This window comes from Anomaloglossus baeobatrachus, chromosome 2, assembly GCF_048569485.1.
Source record: "Anomaloglossus baeobatrachus isolate aAnoBae1 chromosome 2, aAnoBae1.hap1, whole genome shotgun sequence".
Taxonomy (NCBI): Eukaryota; Metazoa; Chordata; class Amphibia; order Anura; family Aromobatidae; genus Anomaloglossus; species Anomaloglossus baeobatrachus.
In genome coordinates, this window is record NC_134354.1 from 782,239,426 (window position 1) to 782,259,804 (window position 20,379).

The 20,379-nt window shown below is 40.3% G+C and overlaps 1 protein-coding gene across 1 annotated transcript in view; it reads left to right on the forward strand.

Annotated features, from left to right (window-relative positions):
- WNT11 (Wnt family member 11) overlaps positions 1–20,379 on the forward strand; it is a 156,916-nt gene that overhangs the window by 92,707 nt on the left and 43,830 nt on the right. The window contains exons 4-5 of the mRNA XM_075337593.1: positions 16,766–17,043; positions 17,332–17,624. Of these exons, the coding sequence (XP_075193708.1) occupies positions 16,766–17,043; positions 17,332–17,624 (571 nt within the window). The remainder of the gene's footprint in view (positions 1–16,765; positions 17,044–17,331; positions 17,625–20,379) is intronic.

The following is a 20,379-nucleotide window of genomic DNA, read 5'->3' on the forward strand; positions in this document are numbered from 1 at the left end:
ATCTGCAATATAGAACAGAACCAAATAAGCAATATAGGGCGAGACCAAATAGGAATGATAGGGTGAGCTCAAATCAGCAATATAGGCTTCAGACAAAATCAGCAATATAGGGTGGGACCAAATAAGAACAGTAGGGTGGGACCAAATCAGCAATATAGTGTGGGACCAAATGTGAACAATAGGTGGGACCAAATCAGCAATATAGGGTGGGACCAAATCAGCAATATAGAGTGGGACCAAATATGAATGATAGAGTGGGATCAAATCAGCAATATAGGGTGGGACCAAATAAGAACAGTAGGGTAGGACCAAATCAGCAATATAGGGTGGGACCAAATGTGAACAATAGGTGGGACCAAATCAGCAATATAGGGTGGGACCAAATCAGCAATATAGAGTGGGACCAAATATGAATGATAGTGGGATCAAATCAGCAATATAGGGTGGGACCAAATAAGAACAATAGGGTAGGACCAAATCAGCAATATAGGGTGGGATCAAATGTGAACAATAGGGTGGGACCAAATAACCAATATAGAGTGGGATTAAATCAGCACTATAGGGAGGGACCAAATAAGAATGATAGGGTGGGATTAAATTAGCTATATAGGTTGGGACCAAATATGAATGATAGGGTGGAATGAAATCAGTTATATAGGGTGGATCAAATAAGAATGTTAGTTAGAGTGAGATCAAATCAGCAATATAGGGTGGGACCAAATAAGCAATTTAGGGTGGGGGAAATGCATTTATTAATGGTATTTGTATATGTGGAATTTAGTAGAATTCTGCATCTACTTTATTGGGAGACGTGGGTCATTGGACTTTGCTGCCACCGTCCAAAAATATCTGCAGAGGATAAGCGTCCACATCATGTTCAGGGAAACAAGTCCAATGAATTCTGAGTAGGAGCCTAGAAGCCGCGTCATCAAAACTAAAAGAAGGCCGTGTTGACATCTTTGTTTTAACAACAAGCAAATGATCCCATCCGTCATGATCAGTGATTGTCTGCAGCCACAGCAGCGGAGACACAGTGACACACCGACGCTGCTTACACTTCCTCTAAGCTCACATTTCAGGACATTTTCATCAATTTTAAATTTTTGTAAAAAAAAAAAAATCCCAATAATTTTAAAAATGTTTTTAATTTTTTTTTTTATCAGCACAACCAAACTTAAGTAGTTCAGCTAGTTGAATGCATTATCCTGCAGTGTAAGGGGAGGCAAAAATGGCCCGCAGGAGTTTTTGTATTTTCTTGGACCAGATTGTGGGTTGAGGCCTCTTTATGGGTGAAAGAGTGAGAAAGAAAATAATGAAAATGATTGACAGGCTAAGCGGAAGTGGGAGATGGAAAGAAATACTGGAGAAAAACAAAAATGAGATCGACAGATAATGAGGGGGGAGCAAAAGGTAGGCACCGAAAACCAAAAACAGCCTGGGACTTGAGGTTCACAGACTTAAAGTATGATTTTATTTTTTTTTTACATCCCATCAGAACACTAATCATGTTTTTGTTAAAATTTTAAAATTTTATATTTAGACATCATCATTTATCTTACATTAATTTTTAGTTTTAAAATTATATATACTGTGTGTGTGTGTGTGTGTGTATGTGTGTGTATATATATATATAGACACACACACACACACACACATATATGTATATACATATATATCTATATATATATATAGATATATATATATATATACACACGTATATATACATACATGTGTATATATACACACAAACATATATACATACATACATACATACAATGTATGTATATATGTATGTATATATACGTGTATATATATATATATCTATATATATATATATATATATATATATATATATATGTATATACATATATGTGTGTGTGTCTATATATATATATATATACACACACACACACACACACACACACACACACACATATATATATATATATATATCTATATATATATATATATAGATATATATATATATATATATGTAGCCGAAACGCGTAATTTACGCCTGTATGATATGATGGAATAAACTACAAAAATATTTCAGAAGATTTGGAGTGCCGATCCTTTGTATTAATAATTACATGTATATGTATATATACATACATACATATATACATACATACATATATATAAATATATATACACATACAGTGCCTACAAGTAGTCTTCATCCCCCTGCAGATTTAGCAGGTTTGATAAGATGCAAATTAGTTAGAGCCTGCAAACTTCAAACAAGAGCAGGATTTATTAACAGATGCATAAATCTTACAAACCAACAAGTTATGTTGCTCAGTTAAATTTTAATACATTTTCAACATAAAAGTGTGGGTCAATTATTATTCAACCCCTAGGTTTAATATTTTGTGGAATAACCCTTGTTTGCAATTACAGCTAATAATTGTCTTTTATAAGACCTGATCAGGCCGGCACAGGTCTCTGGAGTTATCTTGGCCCACTCCTCCATGCAGATCTTCTCCAAGTTATCTAGGTTCTTTGGGTGTCTCATGTGGACTTTAATCTTGAGCGCCTTCCACAAGTTTTCAATTGGGTTAAGGTCAGGAGACTGACTAAGCCACTGCAACACCTTGATTTTTTCCCTCTTGATCCAGGCCTTAGTTTTCTTGGCTGTGTGCTTTGGGTCGTTGTCTTGTTGGAAGATGAAATGACGACCCATCTTAAGATTCTTGATGGAGGAGCGGAGGTTCTTGGCCAAAATCTCCAGGTAGGCCGTGCTATCCATCTTCCCATGGATGCGGACCAGATGGCCAGGCCCCTTGGCTGAGAAACAGCCCCACAGCATGATGCTGCCACCACCATGCTTGACTGTAGGGATGGTATTCTTGGGGTCGTATGCAGTGCCATCCAGTCTCCAAACGTCACGTGTGTGGTTGGCACCAAAGATCTCGATCTTGGTCTCATCAGACCAGAGAACCTTGAACCAGTCTGTCTCAGAGTCCTCCAAGTGATCATGAGCAAACTGTAGACGAGCCTTGACATGACGCTTTGAAAGTAAAGGTACCTTACGGGCTCGTCTGGAACGGAGACCATTGCGGTGGAGTACGTTACTTATGGTATTGACTGAAACCAATGTCCCCACTGCCATGAGATCTTCCCGGAGCTCCTTCCTTCTTGTCCTTGGGTTAGCCTTGACTCTTCGGACAAGCCTGGCCTCGGCACGGGAGGAAACTTTCAAAGGCTGTCCAGGCCGTGGAAGGCTAAGAGTAGTTCCATAAGCCTTCCACTTCCGGATGATGCTCCCAACAGTGGAGACAGGTAGGCCCAACTCCTTGGAAAGGGTTTTGTACCCCTTGCCATCCTTGTGACCCTCCACGATCTTGTCTCTGATGGCCTTGGAATGCTCCTTTTTCTTTCCCATGTTGACCAAGTATGAGTGCTGTTCACAAGTTTGGGGAGGGTCTTAATTAGTCAGAAAAGGCTGGAAAAAGAGATAATTAATCCAAACATGTGAAGCTCATTGTTCTTTGTGCCTGAAATACTTCTTAATACTTTAGTGGAACCAAACAGAATTCTGGTGGTTTGAGGGGTTGAATGACCCTCTGAATAAACTTTTCACAATTTAAAAAAAAGAAATAACATTCTTTTTTGCTGCATTTCACACTTCCAGGCTGATCTACAGTCCAAATGTCACAATGCCAAGTTAATTCCGAATGTGTAACCTGCTAAATCTGCAGGGGGTTGAATACTACTTGTAGGCACTGTGCATGTGTATATATATATATATATATATATATATATATATATATATATATATATATATATACGTACATACATGTATATATATGTGTATATATATGTATATATATATATATATACATATATATATATGTATATATGTATATAGTTGGATTATTTTACGCTATAAGATAGAATTTGGTATATATATATATATATATATATATATATATACCACTGCAAAATGGTCAGTTTTTCTGATTTTTCTCTTTATATTTTTGAGTAAAATGTAAATTGTTCTTTTATTCTATAAACTACTGACAACGTCTCCGAATTTCCAAGCAATAAATTTTGTATTTATTTTCTGAAAATGAGAAATGGTGAAAATAACAGAACAATGCACAAATAATGCAAAGAAAACAAGTTCATAATCACTTAGAAACAACAATACTAATAATGTTTTACCCCAGGAAGATTCAGAAATCAATATTTTGTGGCATAACCATGAATTTTAATCACAGCTGCTCCTGACCTCCTCTCTCCGTCACTTCCAACACTACACTCTCTACTCCTGACCTCCCCTAACCAACCCCCAGGTGAGCGACTCTATTCCACTCAGGCCGTCCACTGGTGTGTCTGGTGGGTGCGGTGCAGGGTGTACCTAGGATTTTACTAGCTATTGTAGGCAACACCATATAGTTGGGGACCCATAACCAAGAAGGAGGTGGATATTGCACAATACCCCGTAACGACCTGATAGACCAGGTGCACCACACTTACTAAATTTTTTTTTTAAAAGAAATTAAAAAATGTAATAAATACAAAAACTCCCCAAAATAATTTTTCAAAACCAAAAATGTAACTGTCAGATATTTTTTCCATTGCTACACGATGGGGTTGATGTAATCTTGGTGTAATTACTGAGAAAGGGATCAGCATGAAGATGTAGAGTATCGGGTCGCCACTGCTTGCTTTGGCCACATCGAGCGTCACAGACCTTGGTGTGAACGCTCGACCTAAGTAGAGATCGCACAAAAACCAGCGCGTTCCTCTAAAAACCACATATTGGCTACAAGAAAGAGCAGGAAAAAAGACCGAGGATGAAGGAAGGAATGTGGAGGGTGGAATGCAAAAAGTTAAAAAAAAAAGATATAAAAGAATGGAGGTGTATATCAATAATTGCATTTTTTTGTCTTTTTTTTGGTATTTTTTTCTTTTTTTTTTGTTTTAATGTTTGATTTTTTACTTTTATTTCTTTATTCCATTGGGAGGTAAATACATATTACAATATTTGAGCTTTTATGTAAACCCAGATAAAATAAAATGAAGCAAAAAATTAAAAAAATGTTAAAAAGGAAAATGTAAACAATCAAAGATAAAAGAGGCGACCAGAGATCCTGATAATAAGACATCGCCGTGCTCGATCCTCCGGATCCTTATTAGTGGATCACATGATGTAAGAAAAGCTGAAAATCTGTCTCTCTAAGGATTCTGATATCGTCTTGTAAAAGTGGGATTAAAACGACAGCAGATTATAATCTAAATTAAACAATGAAAATCAACCCTAAATCCTAGATTAACATTTTAATATTTCCAGGAATGTTTAAGCTCATTAGAGACATTTAAGAAACACAAAGTACTGACCTTATACAACAGCGTAACCCATCACTACCGACTATGACAGCCATAATGTAATGCTAATTTTATTATGGTACATGTTCTAATTCAATACTGCTCTCCATATAGACAAATATATGTAACATAATACTGCCCCTATGTACAAGAATATAACTACCATAATACTGCTCCTATGTACAAGAATATAACTACTATAATACTGCTCCTATGTACAAGAATATAACTACTATAATACTGCCCCTATGTACAAGAATATAACTACTATAATACTGCCCCTATGTACAAGAATATAACTACTATAATACTGCTCCTATGTACAAGAATATAACTACTATAATACTGCCCCTATGTACAAGAATATAACTACTATAATACTGCCCCTATGTACAAGAATATAACTACTATAATACTGCCCCTATGTACAAGAATATAACTACTATAATACTGCCCCTATGTACAAGAATATAACTACCATAATACTGCTCCTATGTACAAGAATATAACTACTATAATACTGCCCCTATGTACAAGAATATAACTACTATAATACTGCCCCTATGTACAAGAATATAACTACTATAATACTGCCCCCTATATACAAGAATATAACTACTATAATACTGCTCCCTATATACAAGAATATAACTACTATAATACTGCTCCCTATGTACAAGAATATAACTACTATAATACTGCCCCTATGTACAAGAATATAACTACTATAATACTGCCCCCTATATACAAGAATATAACTACTATAATACTGCTCCCTATATACAAGAATATAACTACTATAATACTGCTCCCTATGTACAAGAATATAACTACTATAATACTGCCCCTATATACAAGAATATAACTACTATAATACTGCCTCCTATGTACAAGAATATAACTACTATAATACTGCTCCTATATACAAGAATATAACTACTATAATACTGCCCCTATGTACAAGAATATACCTACTATAATGCTGCCCCTATGTACAAGAATATAACTACTATAATACTGCCTCTATGTACAAGAATACAACTACTATAATACTGCCCCTATGTACAAGAATATAACTACTATAATACTGCCTCTATGTACAAGAATATAACTACTATAATACTGCCCCTATGTACAAGAATATAACTACTATAATACTGCCCCCTATGTACAAGAATATAACTACTATAATACTGCCTCTATGTACAAGAATACAACTACTATAATACTGCCCCTATGTACAAGAATATAACTACTATAATACTGCCTCTATGTACAAGAATATAACTACTATAATACTGCCCCTATGTACAAGAATACAACTACTATAATACTGCTCCCTATGTACAAGAATATAACTACTATAATACTGCCCCTATGTACAAGAATATAACTACTATAATTCTGCCCCTATGTACAAGAATATAACTACTATAATACTGCCCCTATGTACAAGAATATAACTACTATAATACTGCCCCTATGTGAGTAAAAAAATGAACTATTATAATTTAGTGACTTACATGAGAATCTATTTGTGTATCTGTGTTTGTAGTGTGAGTAGTTTCAGTGTGTTTCGCAGTGTGTATGTCTTTAGCGTGTGTTGTAGAGATCGGCGTGACATTCTTTAGGTGGAATGGAGTCAGTGAATGTCTTAGAAGAGACTCCAAACTGTAAAACTCCTGGACAGCAGTCAGATGTCCTTCACATTTGGAGGGGGGCGATCACCGGCTAGATGAGAGAGGTGGCACATGGTCAACACATTCTGAGGATTCTTCCACTCTACTCCTGTTTGTTTACAAGATATAGGAGTCTCTTCTCAGAATCTGTAAAAGGGATTTTCCATTTTCAGGAATGTTGTGTCCCCAGGCGCAATTTGCTGTTAAAAAACAAGTCGCCCTAGGTCCAGGCTCCATCGCTGCATCTTCAATGACTCGTGGTGTTTGCATGGGCAATGCCATTGAGGTCAGTGATTGTCTGCAGCACTGTCAACATGAAGTCAGTGCTGCGGACAACTTCAGTGGGGAAAATTAGGAAGAAAAAATGTGCCTAGAAAATACTATTTCTATATATGTAGAGAAATAGTACCGTGTTTTCCCTAAAATTAGTGTCATATATTATTTTTGGCTCCAGAATACGCACTAGGGCTTATTTTCGGGGGATGTTTTATATTTTGTATTGCTGTCAGTGATTGGGTCGCCCGTTGATAAAAATGAATATTCACCAATTCTCCCACCAGTAATTCCATCTACTCCTCTGCCGGCATCAGTGATTGGAACTTTTGTTAAGTAATGAATATTCACCCCCTTCCCCTGACCAGTACTATGTGCCAGGTGTCATTGATTGGAACTAGTGTTAATTAAGTAGTGAATATTCACCCTTTCGCCTGACCACTACTCTGTGCCGGGTGTCAGTGATTCACTCGCTGTCAGTCATATTACTGCCCAAAGATTGCAGCACAATGCTCGCACTGGCCGTCGGCTCTTCTGACCCAAGCAGGTCTGTGTGTATTTCTATGCAGCTGTCATACTCAGATGGGGAGAGCCGCCGGCAAGTACGAGTGTAGCACCCTTACGGGACCTGCAGGGCATAACTCGTCACCGGGCCAGTGGTTTTGTGGGGTTGCTGTGAATAGCCTGACCCAGTTCCGTGGCCCCTTCAGCTAAAGGCAAAGAGAGAGTCAAAAGGGGTGGTGGGGGGGTTTGCTTTGCAGCGCCACCCATGGTGCGTAGCCAGGAATTAGCCACCGCTGTGAGATGTCGCTCTCCTCTGGGGCTGATGTTACCGCAGCTCAGATAGTCCTGCTCCCCACAGGTTGAGTGAGCCCTGGAGAGGACGGTGGCGCCGAAGCGCGGGTTGCCGGCAAATCAGAGTCTCACACAGGGGCTGTGGTTCCAGGTGTTTTACTCAAAGTACCGGTCAGTACCGTGATGGGCCTCAGCCGATCCCAGATGAAACAGAGGTCACCACCGGTGTTGTGAAGCTTGTGAGACCTTCCTCCTTGTGCCTTGTAGTGTGGATCCCCGTGGTGTGAAGCTACTTGGGGACCCCAGTGTCCTTGGCTTTAGTTGCCGTCCTGTATGCAGGCAGCGCGAAACTTGTTATGGACCCGACCGTGGCCGTGGCTCCTGTCTCTATCTGCAATATTCTGTGGCGACTGAAGCCTCAGGGGCGCCACACGAGCATTGCGCTGCGATCCTCGGGCAGTAGTATGACAGTCCGAGTGAATCACTGACACCTGGCAGAGAGGAGTGGACAGGAGAAGGGGGTGAATATTCATTATTTTATTAACACAAGTTTCTGTCACTGATGCTGGCAAAGGGGTAGGTGGGATTATGGGTGGAGGAAGGGGTGAATATTCATTTTTCATTAATGGGCGACCCAATCACTGACACCAATACAAAATAAGACGTCCCCTAAAAATTAGCCCTAGTGTGTCTTCTGGTGCCAAAAATAATATGTCACTGTCTAATTTTCAAGGAATCACAGTACTATTTCTCTACATATACAAAATAGTATTTTCTAGGTACATTTTATCTTCCTAAGGGCTCCGCCACACATCCGTGAAAACCACGGCCGTGTAAAACGGGCCGTTTTTCGGGTCCGTTTTCCGTTTTTTAGGTCCGTTTTTATGGTATGTGTGGCCTGCGTGTGTATCCCGTATGCTAGCCGTATGTGCGTGTGGAATGTCCGTGTGTGCGTGAGTGAAATAACTGACATGTGTATGTGTTGTCCGTGTGAAATGTACGTGTGTGATGCAAAATGTCGTTACTACATGTCGGAAGACAGAGTAGCGGGATGAGAATGAACTCGGGTGAACTTCACCCGACTTCATTGTTATGCCGCGGCTCTGTCTTTGTGCCGTGTACTGATTAGCGGTCACCTGTGAAGGATTCACCGGTGACCACTAATCCCCCGAGTGACTGAAGTGTCCCCCCCCTCTCTCATACTCACCGTTCCCCGATCACCGGCGCTGCACGGCGTTCACACTGCTCCGGCGGCTTTTTCTAATTTGAAAAAGCCGGCCGCCCATTAATCAATCTCGTATTCCCAGCTTTACCCGCCCACCGGCGCCTATGATTGGTTGCAGTGAGACACGCCCACCACGCTGAGTGACAGGTGTCACACTGCACTCAATCACAGCAGCCGGTGGGCGTGTCTATACTGTGCAGTAAAATAAGTAAATAAATAATTAAAAAAACCGGCGTGCGGTCCCCCCCCATTTTAATACCAGCCAGATAAAGCCATACGGCTGAAGGCTGGTATTCTCAGGATGGGGAGCTCCACGTTATGGGGAGCCCTCCACCCTAACAATATCAGTCAGCAGCCGCCCAGAATTGCCGCATACATTATATGCGACAGTTCTGGGGCTGTACCCGGCTCTTCCCGATTTATCCTGGTACGTTGGCAAATCGGGGTAATAAGGAGTTATTGGCAGCCCATAGCTGCCAATAAGTCCTAGATTAATCATGTCAGGCGTCTAGGAGACACCTTCCATGATTAATCTGTAAGTTACAGTAAAAAAACACACACACCCGAAAAAATCCTTTATTAGAAATAAAAAACACAAACAAAATCCCTCATTATCAATTTATTAACCCCGACAAACCCTCCATGTCCGGCGTACTCCACGGACCTCCAGCGTCGCGTCCAGCTCTGCTGCATGGAGGTGACAGGAGCAGCAGAATACACCGCCGCTCCGGTCACCTCCACGCAGCTAATGAGATGAGTAGCGCGATCAGCTGCTGTCAGTCAGGTAACTCGCGGCCAACGCTGGATCCAGCGGTGGCCGCGAGTTACCTGACTGACAGCAGCTGATCGCGCTACTCATCTCATTAGCTGCGTGGAGGTGACCGGAGCGGCGGTGTATTCTGCTGCTCCTGTCACCTCCATGCAGCAGAGCTGGACGCGACGCTGGAGGTCCGTGGAGTACGCCGGACATGGAGGGTTTGTCGGGGTTAATAAATTGATAATGAGGGATTTTGTTTGTGTTTTTTATTTCTAATAAAGGATTTTTCGGGCGTGTGTGTGTTTTTTTACTGTAACTTACAGATTAATCATGGAAGGTGTCTCCTAGACGCCTGACATGATTAATCTAGGACTTATTGGCAGCTATGGGCTGCCAATAACTCCTTATTACCCCGATTTGCCAACGCACCAGGGTAAATTGGGAAGAGCCGGGTACAGCCCCAGAACTGTCGCATATAATGTATGCGGCAATTCTGGGCGGCTGCTGACTGATATTGTTAGGGTGGGGGGCCCCCCATAACGTGGAGCTCCCCATCCTGAGAATACCAGCCTTCAGCCGTATGGCTTTATCTGGCTGGTATTAAAATGGGGGGGGACCGCACGCCGTTTTTTTAAATTATTTATTTATTTATTTTACTGCACAGTATAGACACGCCCACCGGCTGCTGTGATTGGGTGCAGTGTGACAGCTGTCACTCAGCGTGGTGGGCGTGTCTCACTGCAACCAATCACAGCCGCCGGTGGGCGGGTAAAGCAGGGAATACGAGATTGATTAATGGGCGGCCGGCTTTTTCAAAAGAGGAAAAGCCGCCGGAGTTTTTATAACAGCCGTGCAGCGCCGCGCCGGAGATCGGGGAATGGTAAGTATGAGAGAGGGGGGAACTGACCGACAGACAGCTAGAGGGACAGACAGACATAGAGACCGACCGACGGACTGAGGGAGAGAACGAAACATAAAAAGAAAAAAGACTGACATCACATGAAAAAAGCACAAAACATACAGGGAACAAACAGAGATGCGTCCGTGTCACTCGGACGTGCGCACAGACCCATTGACTTTCATTGGGTCCGTGCTGCGTGTTGCGTGAATAAAACGGACATGCTGGCGTGAGACACGGACCAAAAAACGCATCACGGAGACGGACTCACGGACATAACCAAAAACGCAAGTGTAACCGCTGAGATATAGTAACATTGGTGCACGTTTGGCCGTGTCTCCAGTATACACGGAAACGGACCAAACACGCACGTTTTTCACGGATGTGTGTTTCAAGCCTAACATAGAGGGTGAATATTCATTATTTCATTAACATAAGTTTCAATCACTAATGCCGGCAGAGGGGTGGACGGGAATATGGACGGGAAAAGGGGTGAATATTCATTCCCTTAACTAGCCGTTATGTGACTATAAACTTCCGGGGCTTACAGCAACACACACCAAAAAAGTTACATATCCTGAAAGGGCTACCCAACCCCGATTTTACGATACTGTTAGTATGATGATCCACAACTAGGGCTTATTTTTGGAGTAGGGCTTATACTTTAATTATACTCAAAAAAGGTCAAAAAATTCTGTTAGGGCTTATTTTTGGGGTAGGACATATATTCGGGGTAACATATCATATGCTAGAAAAAGACACATCTTTTAATTCTAAGTGTAGGCATAAAAAGTGAAAAAAGCGTGAATTGAGGCACATCATGTACTCCATATTTTGCAGACTTTATAATATTTTGTCTCAAGTTAAAAACATTAAATATTTCTTTAGGAAAATTTCCTGATTCTTTCAGAAATGTTTTTACTTATTATTAAGACATTTGAGGTGCAATTCATTTTTACATTTGCACCTTTTTTCTTATTTTTTGTGTGTTTTTTCATTTGCACCTTATTCTTTTCATTTGTGTCTTTTATAAAGTCTTTTTTATGTGTTTGCATAGGTTTCTTTTTTGCGCTTGTCATTGTGAGTGCGGTTTGGGATTCCCGTAACTTTGCAGCAGATTCATCAATTGCAACTTTTTAAAAAGGTCACAATTTTTGTGTGAAAATTTACTACAGTTTTCTTTAAATTAATTTTATGTACGTCTGAAACTTTTGCACAAATTTTTGGGATATTTTAGTGGAACGTGTCTTTTTCAGTAAAATATCACTAAAATGGATAAAAAAATAGAGTTTGAGAAGTTAAGAACATTTTTTATTTTTTGTATAATTCGTGAAACATTTCAAAGAATTTGGAGTAAAAAAAATCGAGGAATACCAGAAAACAGTAAAAAAAAAAAATGGAAAAATGACTCAATGATGCATAGGGGCCTTTGTGCTCCTTCACAGAATCCAGCACTGTTTTCAGCTTTTAGGCAACTTTTTTTTAGCAAAAATTGTTTAGTTTACAAAAATTGTTGTGTGTATATATATATCAGTCTATTAAAATATGTCTCAGACTTGAAATACATTTTTGGAATCTTACATCACACCTTACTTGATCCAGCTAATATCACGCGTGTGTCACGGGTGACAGACAGTCCTGTGGTGTCCAGCAATAGAAGGTCACAGCGTTTGGCTGCCAAAATGCTCTCTGACTTTCTATTATTCCTGCTGTCAGTATTTAGTGTACTAGGTATCTCCTCTGCTGGGTTTTCATCCTTTTCCCTTTAGGACCCAGCGGAGATCCTCCTCCCTTCAGCTGCTAATCATCTGTATTTCCTTTTGGGTTTAAATACTTTCATTTTCCCTGGAGTTGTGCTGGTGATATTCAGTTCCTTCACAAGCTCTGGATGCAAGCAGGTGGCTTGCGCTCATCAGTAGAATCGTTGCTGCTCTTTACTGAACTTCTTACGGAGCTGTTTGTGGTTTTCCCTTGTTTGTTATCCTTGTGTGTCCTTTAGCTCCTAGAAGGTTTGATGAAGAGTTCATCCCATCCGCTCCCTACCTAGGGCCCAGATAAGAGTCAGCCTAGGGTCATGTATCCGGCTCAGCACATAGGTGCGGAACCTATCTAAGGCAGTGAGAGAACCCAGGTGTCACGTGTATAGGACAAACTCAGGATTAGCGTTCTCATTTATCTGAGACCATCCACGTTTAAATGTTGCTTTCTCCTTTGGGCATTTAAGGGTTAATCCCTTCCCTGGTGCAGCAGCAGACTTGCTCAGCTATCTTCAGTTGAGCACTTCAGGGCTGTATTTAATCCCTTTGCTTCCTGGAGAGGTTGCTGGTTATTCTATTCAGTTAGGAGCTAGCCAGGGAGCAGAGAGGACGTGTTCTTACTGCTTTTTGCTGTCTGCTGTAATTGTTTTTGGTGATTGTTGTAAGTTGTTTATTTTACCTCCTTGTCTTTGAATCCTTACCCATTCACCTTTGGTTATCCAATCGTACAGGTTTTAGGTATGCTTGAGTTTTTGTTTACCCCTGTCTGCTGTTCTCTGTTGATGGGGTTTTTGGGGTCTTCATCCCTTTATTTTCCCTGGGTGGTGGGGACATAGTCTTCAGGGACAGGAGACAGGGCCATGTTGGAGGTTCGACCCTAACTACCTTTAAGTCTACCATCGAGATAAGGGACATTACATGGACTCCAGTCTTAGGGTCAGCTGAGGAGCCCCTGTACCATCTATTTCACCAGGGCCCAGCAGTAAGTTTGGTCAGGGGTCACCATCTCCCCCTTCCCTAGACACAGGGCTTCCCTTCCCTTTTGCCGTTGACTTGTTACTTCCCCATACCTAGCGTGACAGCTAAATTATTGCATTAGATTTTCATCCCAACTTTTTATTTTATTTGTTTTACATTTTCTTTTTTTTTTTAATTTTGTTTTCAAAAATTATTTTTTTTTTGTTAAACCTTTTTGTTATTTTTTTTTGTCTGCTTTTTAAGTTCTATTTATTATTAATTTTGTGGTATTGATTTAATTACTAAGTAACAAGTGGGGGTAAAAAAACCCCAAAAAGAAGGCATTTATTACTCTGTCCTCATAATTTCTCAGGAAATTCACCAAAATGTTCTCCTTTTCCTCTGTAACATTAGCCATTAGAAAGTCGTAGACCGTGGCGATGCATCAAGGGTTAGAGGGAACTCCTCTTGTGTGAGAAAGCTGCTCTTCATTAGTATTAACGAGTCAAAACCTCTGACTACGAGGATTGTGTTATTCTTTTTCATTATGTGGTTTACAGAAGCTAAACACCGCCAGGAAATGACAACTTTCCTACACCGAGTACAGAAATATTCGGCACCTCACTTTTCGAGAGCAGCGTTAATAATCTGAGAGTTACTTGTGTTTGCAGACGATGAAAATGACCAATAAAATAACACGGTTGATGTTCATTTCCGCATTTTTGCTGTCCATTAACTGTGATTAAGTTGTCATTGGGTCATCGAGTGGTTTCATGACTTAAACATTTGTTATTTTTGTGATATTCCTTAAATAAAATGTTAACATTTTTCATTTCGTTTTTTTTTTACTTTTCCCATATTTCGTTTTTTTTTACTTTTCCCATATTTCGGTTTTTTTTTTACTTTTCCCATATTTCGTTTTTTTTTTTTTACTTTTCCCATATTTAGTTTTTTTTTTAATAAATGCAATTTAAAGAATTGACCATTTACTTAATAATTTACATTGGCCATTTAGTTGTCCGAACTTCCCGAAGGCGGTGTGAACAGCTGCCGATCTTATTCTAACATTGGTCTCCCATCTGTAGGATCAAGAATGTTGGATTTGTTTGTTCCTGCAGCAAAGATGCCAAGGCCAGAGAGGTTTATTATGACCACCATTGCCCCAAGCAAACTTTTTGGGGTTTTTTTCAGCTAATGTACCTTATAGTTGTATGAAGGTGGAATATGACACTTAAAGACTTCTATGGGGCTTGTATTATGTAATGTCCCATCAAATGATTCTAGAATTTTAGTACCTACGCTACTCATAAAAAGTTAAGGATGTTTGGATTTCAGCTGAAATTCACGTAGAACATAAAGTTTCACGCTACAGTGATGTTTTATCATGACAGTCGGGCATTTAAATAGAAGCATGTGATGGTGATTTCCTCATCTCAAACAATTTATTGAATCAAAAGGCAATAACAGTGGTGGGTATACTGCCCCAAAAATGTCAATGTCTCAAATTGTCATGTGGCATTGAGCGTCAGTTACACCTGACAACAATGCCTCCTGTTGGTTACATGTGGAGTTATCGTCTTCGAAGGCATGGCATCCCACTCTTCTTGAAGGGTGGCCCTCAGGTCATTGAGGTTCAGAGGTGCAGAGTTACGGACCTCTCAGCTGATCCCGTAGGTTTTTTTTTTCCATGGGATTCAGGTCCGAAGAAAGTGTAAGCCTCTCCATTTGAGGTCCCCCAGTTTCCAGAAGCCGTTCCACAACGATGAGCTGGAGCATTGTCCTCCATGAAGATATTAGGCCGGTATTGTTCATGCAAAGGTACAGTAACTGGGTTAATGATGTTATTCCAGTAGTAGCGGCTTGTCACTGTACTATTTACATAGTGTAGGGCTGTTCTGTACTGACTAGAAACACCGGCGCATACTAGTACCACCACCACTAAAGGCTCATCTGGTGATAACAGTGGCAATGCATAGCGCTCTCCATCACATCTCCAACATCATTGGAAGCCATAATTTGTGCTCAGCGTGAATCGACTTTCAGCAATGAACAGCACTGAGGCTTGCTGGTACCTCGTCCAGCGTAGATGACGCCTGTGCATGGTGGTGTGGTCAGGTACGTAGATTATGCCTGTGTCTGGTGGTGCGGTCAGGTACCCTTGCAGGTCATTTAGCACGCAGACCACATGTAAATGGTTTTGAATGGTCTGATGTGACACTTGGGAGCCTCTCACCTCCCTTAAATGTGCCTGGAGTTGTGTGGCATTCATCATCGGGTTCTGCAGGGCAGTGTTCACAATGAAGCGGTCATCAGTGTGGGATGTGGTCAGAGGACGACCACTTCTCTGCCTTACGTTGACTCTTCCAGTCTCTCTGTATCTCTGTACAACTTGCTGACGACACTCTGTGACACGCTAAGTTCAGTGGCCACTTCTCTTCTTTCTGTGACTCTTCAAGTCTCTCTGTGCCTCTGTACAACCTGATGGTGACACTCTAAGCTCAGTGGCCACTTCCGTCTGAGAACATACTGCTTGAAGCCTTGTACTGCTGATCAATTGTTAGGTGTCATCTTGGTCTCATATTGGCAAAATGTGAACATAATCATAAGGACTGTTTAAATATTGATTCTAATTGAACCCCAAAATTTATTGAGCGATTCATTGATCACCTTTTTCCGAAGTTTGCCACTAAGCTCCTTGTTAGAGAACAGCGAGGTTTGCAAAATGTCCTGAAACAGTTGGACATTAGCATCCAAAAGATTAGAGAAGGTCACATTGAAAAAGTTAGAGGACATTTTAGCATCATCCTGAAATTTCACCCAAAAGCCAAATATCCCTAACTTTTTGTGAGTAGTGTAAGTTATAAGGTGTCACCATGTGACAAAACAAAGAGAGTGTGTATTGCTCATTGTATTGACCAAATGGGATTTTTTTTTGGTTGAGATACCTATAGAGAATTTAAAGAAAAAGTCCATCCCATGTAGGACCTATAAGTCATATCTCCATTATTCCTGGTGTGATGATTGGCCAGCTCACTGAAATTCAAAGATTATTTGGGAAATTGATGACTTTTTTTGTTTTTGTTGTAGGTACAAGAGAATCCGCTTTTTTGTACGCTCTGTCTGCCGCTACGATAAGCCATACAATTGCTAGGGCTTGCACCGTTGGGGACCTCCCAGGTTGTTCTTGTGGCCCCATACCTGGGGAGCCACTGGATCAAGGTTCTCGTTGGGGAGGATGTGCTGACAACGTGAACTATGGTCTGATGATGGGCTCTAAGTTCTCCGACGCCCCAATGAAGATGAAGAAATCAGGATCTCAAGCCAATAAACTCATGCATCTGCACAACAGCGAAGTGGGGAGACAGGTGAGTAAGTTCTTAAAAATGGACATACATTGTATGAGTAGAATATCTTTCCGAAATTGAAACTTAAATTGCCCGTAAATATAATTTCTTGAGGTGGCCAGCCACATCAGCCGAAAAATTCCACAGATCTATGACCGTGAAAAATATTTCTTTGGGTGTGGTATTGGTGGGATTTTTTTTTTTTATAATGGATGTGCTGTATATCTGACTTTGTGTTGGGGATGCAAATGTTTATATACTTGTGTCTGTGGATGTTCAATTTTTTTAAAAACATTTTTTCAAATTTAGGTACTGAAATCCTCTTTGGAGCTGAAATGTAAATGCCATGGAGTCTCGGGGTCCTGCTCTATTAAGACTTGTTGGAAAGGATTGTTGGAACTTCGAGAGATCGCCTTGGATCTTAAAACCAAGTATCTATCAGCAACGAAGGTTGTTCATCGACCAATGGGTACACGGAAACAATTGGTGCCAAAAGACCTGGACATTCGGCCGGTGCGGGAAACGGAACTTATTTATCTTCAAAGTTCTCCGGATTATTGTCTAAAGAATGAAAAGCTGGGATCTCATGGAACACAAGACCGGTGAGTTTGGCTTTCATCATCAGCAAAAAATGTTTTGTGATAACTTCTGTAGAGTTATTAGTTGCCACTGAAAGTGGATATTAATAGCGTGATGCCCACACAGCTACAGCGCTTTAATAATTTGGCAAACAATCTCCAAACACAACGTCTTTCAACCATGGTTAATTCCTCACTTTGACTTCTCCTCTATCATCCAGAACTAGAAATTTGAGCCAAATAGAATTCACTTTAAATGTAACAAAAACTTTTCCAGTGCTCAAACTAGCATCATAAAATCATAGAATATTAGAGTTGGAGGGGATCTCCGGGGTCATCTAGTCCAACCCCCTGCTCAAAGCAGGATTCACTAAATCATCCCAGACAGATGTCCGTCCAACCTCTTTTTAAAGACTTCCATTGAAGAAGAGAGAACTCACCACCTCTTGTGGCCGCCTGTTCCACTCATTGATCACCCTTACAAAGTTTTTTTTAATATCTAATCTGTGTCTCCTCCCATCAGTTTCTTCCCATTGCTTTTAGTCTTTCCTTGTGAAAATGAGAATAAAACTGATCCCTCTACAGTGTGACAGCCTTTAAGATTTTTGTAGACCGCTATTAGGTCTCCTCTTAGTCTTCTCTTTTGCAAGCTAAACAATCCTAAATCCTGTAACCGTTCCTCATAGGACATGGTTTGCAGACCAGTCACCATTCTGGTCACTCTTCTCTGAACTTGCTCCAGTTTATTGATGTCTTTTATAAAATGTGGTGCCCAGAACTGAACACAATATTCCAGATGAGGTCTGACCAAAGAGGAGTAAAGGGGGATAATGACTTCACGCGATCTAGACTGTATGCTTCTGTTAATACATCCTAGAATGGTGTTTGCCTTTTTTGCTGCTGCGTCACACTGTTGACTCATGTTTAGTCTGTGATCTATTAGATACCTAAGTCTTTTTCACACCTGCTGTTGGATAGCTCTATTCCTCCCATGCTGTATATGCTCTTTTCATTATTCTTACCAAGATGTATGACTTTGCATTTCTCCCTGTTATAAACCATTCTATGAGTTGCTGCCCATTGTTCCAGCTTGTTTAGATCTTCTTGAATCCTCTCTCTCTTCTCTAATATTAGCTATTCCTCCTAGCTTTGTGTCATCAGCAAATTTAACCAGTTTACCCTTAATACCTATGTTACCTATGTTATACATTAATAAAATATGTGTGATTCAACCTCCTGGTTAAAAAATGGGTTAAAAAATATATAGTCAAACTGCCTATCCTCTGTTGTATCGCTTCCTCTCTAGGCTTCTCATCCATATACACTTATCGGGGCCTCCGGTGTTGACTAAAGCTATATTCGCATGTCCGGTAATCATCCGTTAGAATTGACCCTGCAGCAATCCGTTGTCAAAAAAGTTGTACAGACATGACTTTTATGTCTGTTTTTAAAAAACTGTTATCATAAGGATCCGTTTTTTTTAACTTTGAAGTCTATGGAAAACGGATCCATTAATTAGCCATCTGTTTCTCTTTCACTTGAAAAGGATCCATTTTTTGATTACTAGTCCAGTTTCAAATGGAAGAAAACAAATGCCTAATTAATGGATCCGTTTTCCATAGTCTTTCATTTAAAAAAATGGATTTAGCTGAAATAAAAAATTTGAGTAAGTCACAAAAAAGTTGTGTCTGCACAACATTTTTGCCAATGTATTGCTTCTTCGTTCTAACAGATGATTACCGGACATGTGAACGAGCCTTACACAGGAATACCTTGACTTAGAATTTTAATTTGTTCTGTGACTGAGCTCTTAACTCAATTTGCTTTTATGTCAAATTAAATTTCCCAATCAAAATTAATTGAAATGTTATTAATTCGTTACAGCCCCTGCATATGGCCCCCCCATCGTGGTATATGGCCCCCCTCCTGGGACTGTATATATGATACCCTAACCTGGTACATGGCCCTCATCCTGATATATATGATATCAATCCTGTTACTTGGCCCCCCATCCTGATACATATGATCCCTCATCCTGGTACAGGGCCCCACATCCTGGTACATGGCCCCACATCTAGGAACATAGCCCCTATCACACCACACACTTAAAAAAAACTGTTATACTCATCCTCCCTTCGGTCCCTCATGGTGCATATACTCTTCTCATGCAGTCAGCTGATCAGAGTGTAAGAGTGCAGCGATTACACGCTGATCAGCTGATGGCTCTCACACACTGATTACCTAATGTGCTCTCACAGGCTGATCAGCTACCTACATGAGATAAGGATGTGAAGGTCCAGGCTATGAAACAATTGTCCATATAATAAGATCATCTGTGTTTATATAATTATTGTTCAGATGCTGATGTACATACCAAGATGCGCCTTTGGAATGTGTCATTGAAACAAATTATACTAGGCTAAACAATGCAAGTATTCATAACATACTGAGAGAATTTAGAATTTGTTGGTTCACACCATGTGGGATGTTGACTCCTTGTTCATGCTCAGCAAGGTGTTAACAAAGATAATAAAGCCAAAACATACAATGAACAAAGAAGTATTCAGTAGCTGGTTCAAACTGGGATTAGGAAGCCAGTAGCAGGCTGATAATGTACTGTATAGACTTTGCTGACTATCTCTGACCAATCAGGGACAATGTTGAACTGAATAATTGTGTGTATTTTATAATATACGGATAAGAGGAGCATTGAGCCCCTCCCAGATAGAGACATGTCTCTCTGTGGTCATTTTTCCTCATACATACATCTGCGCAGATT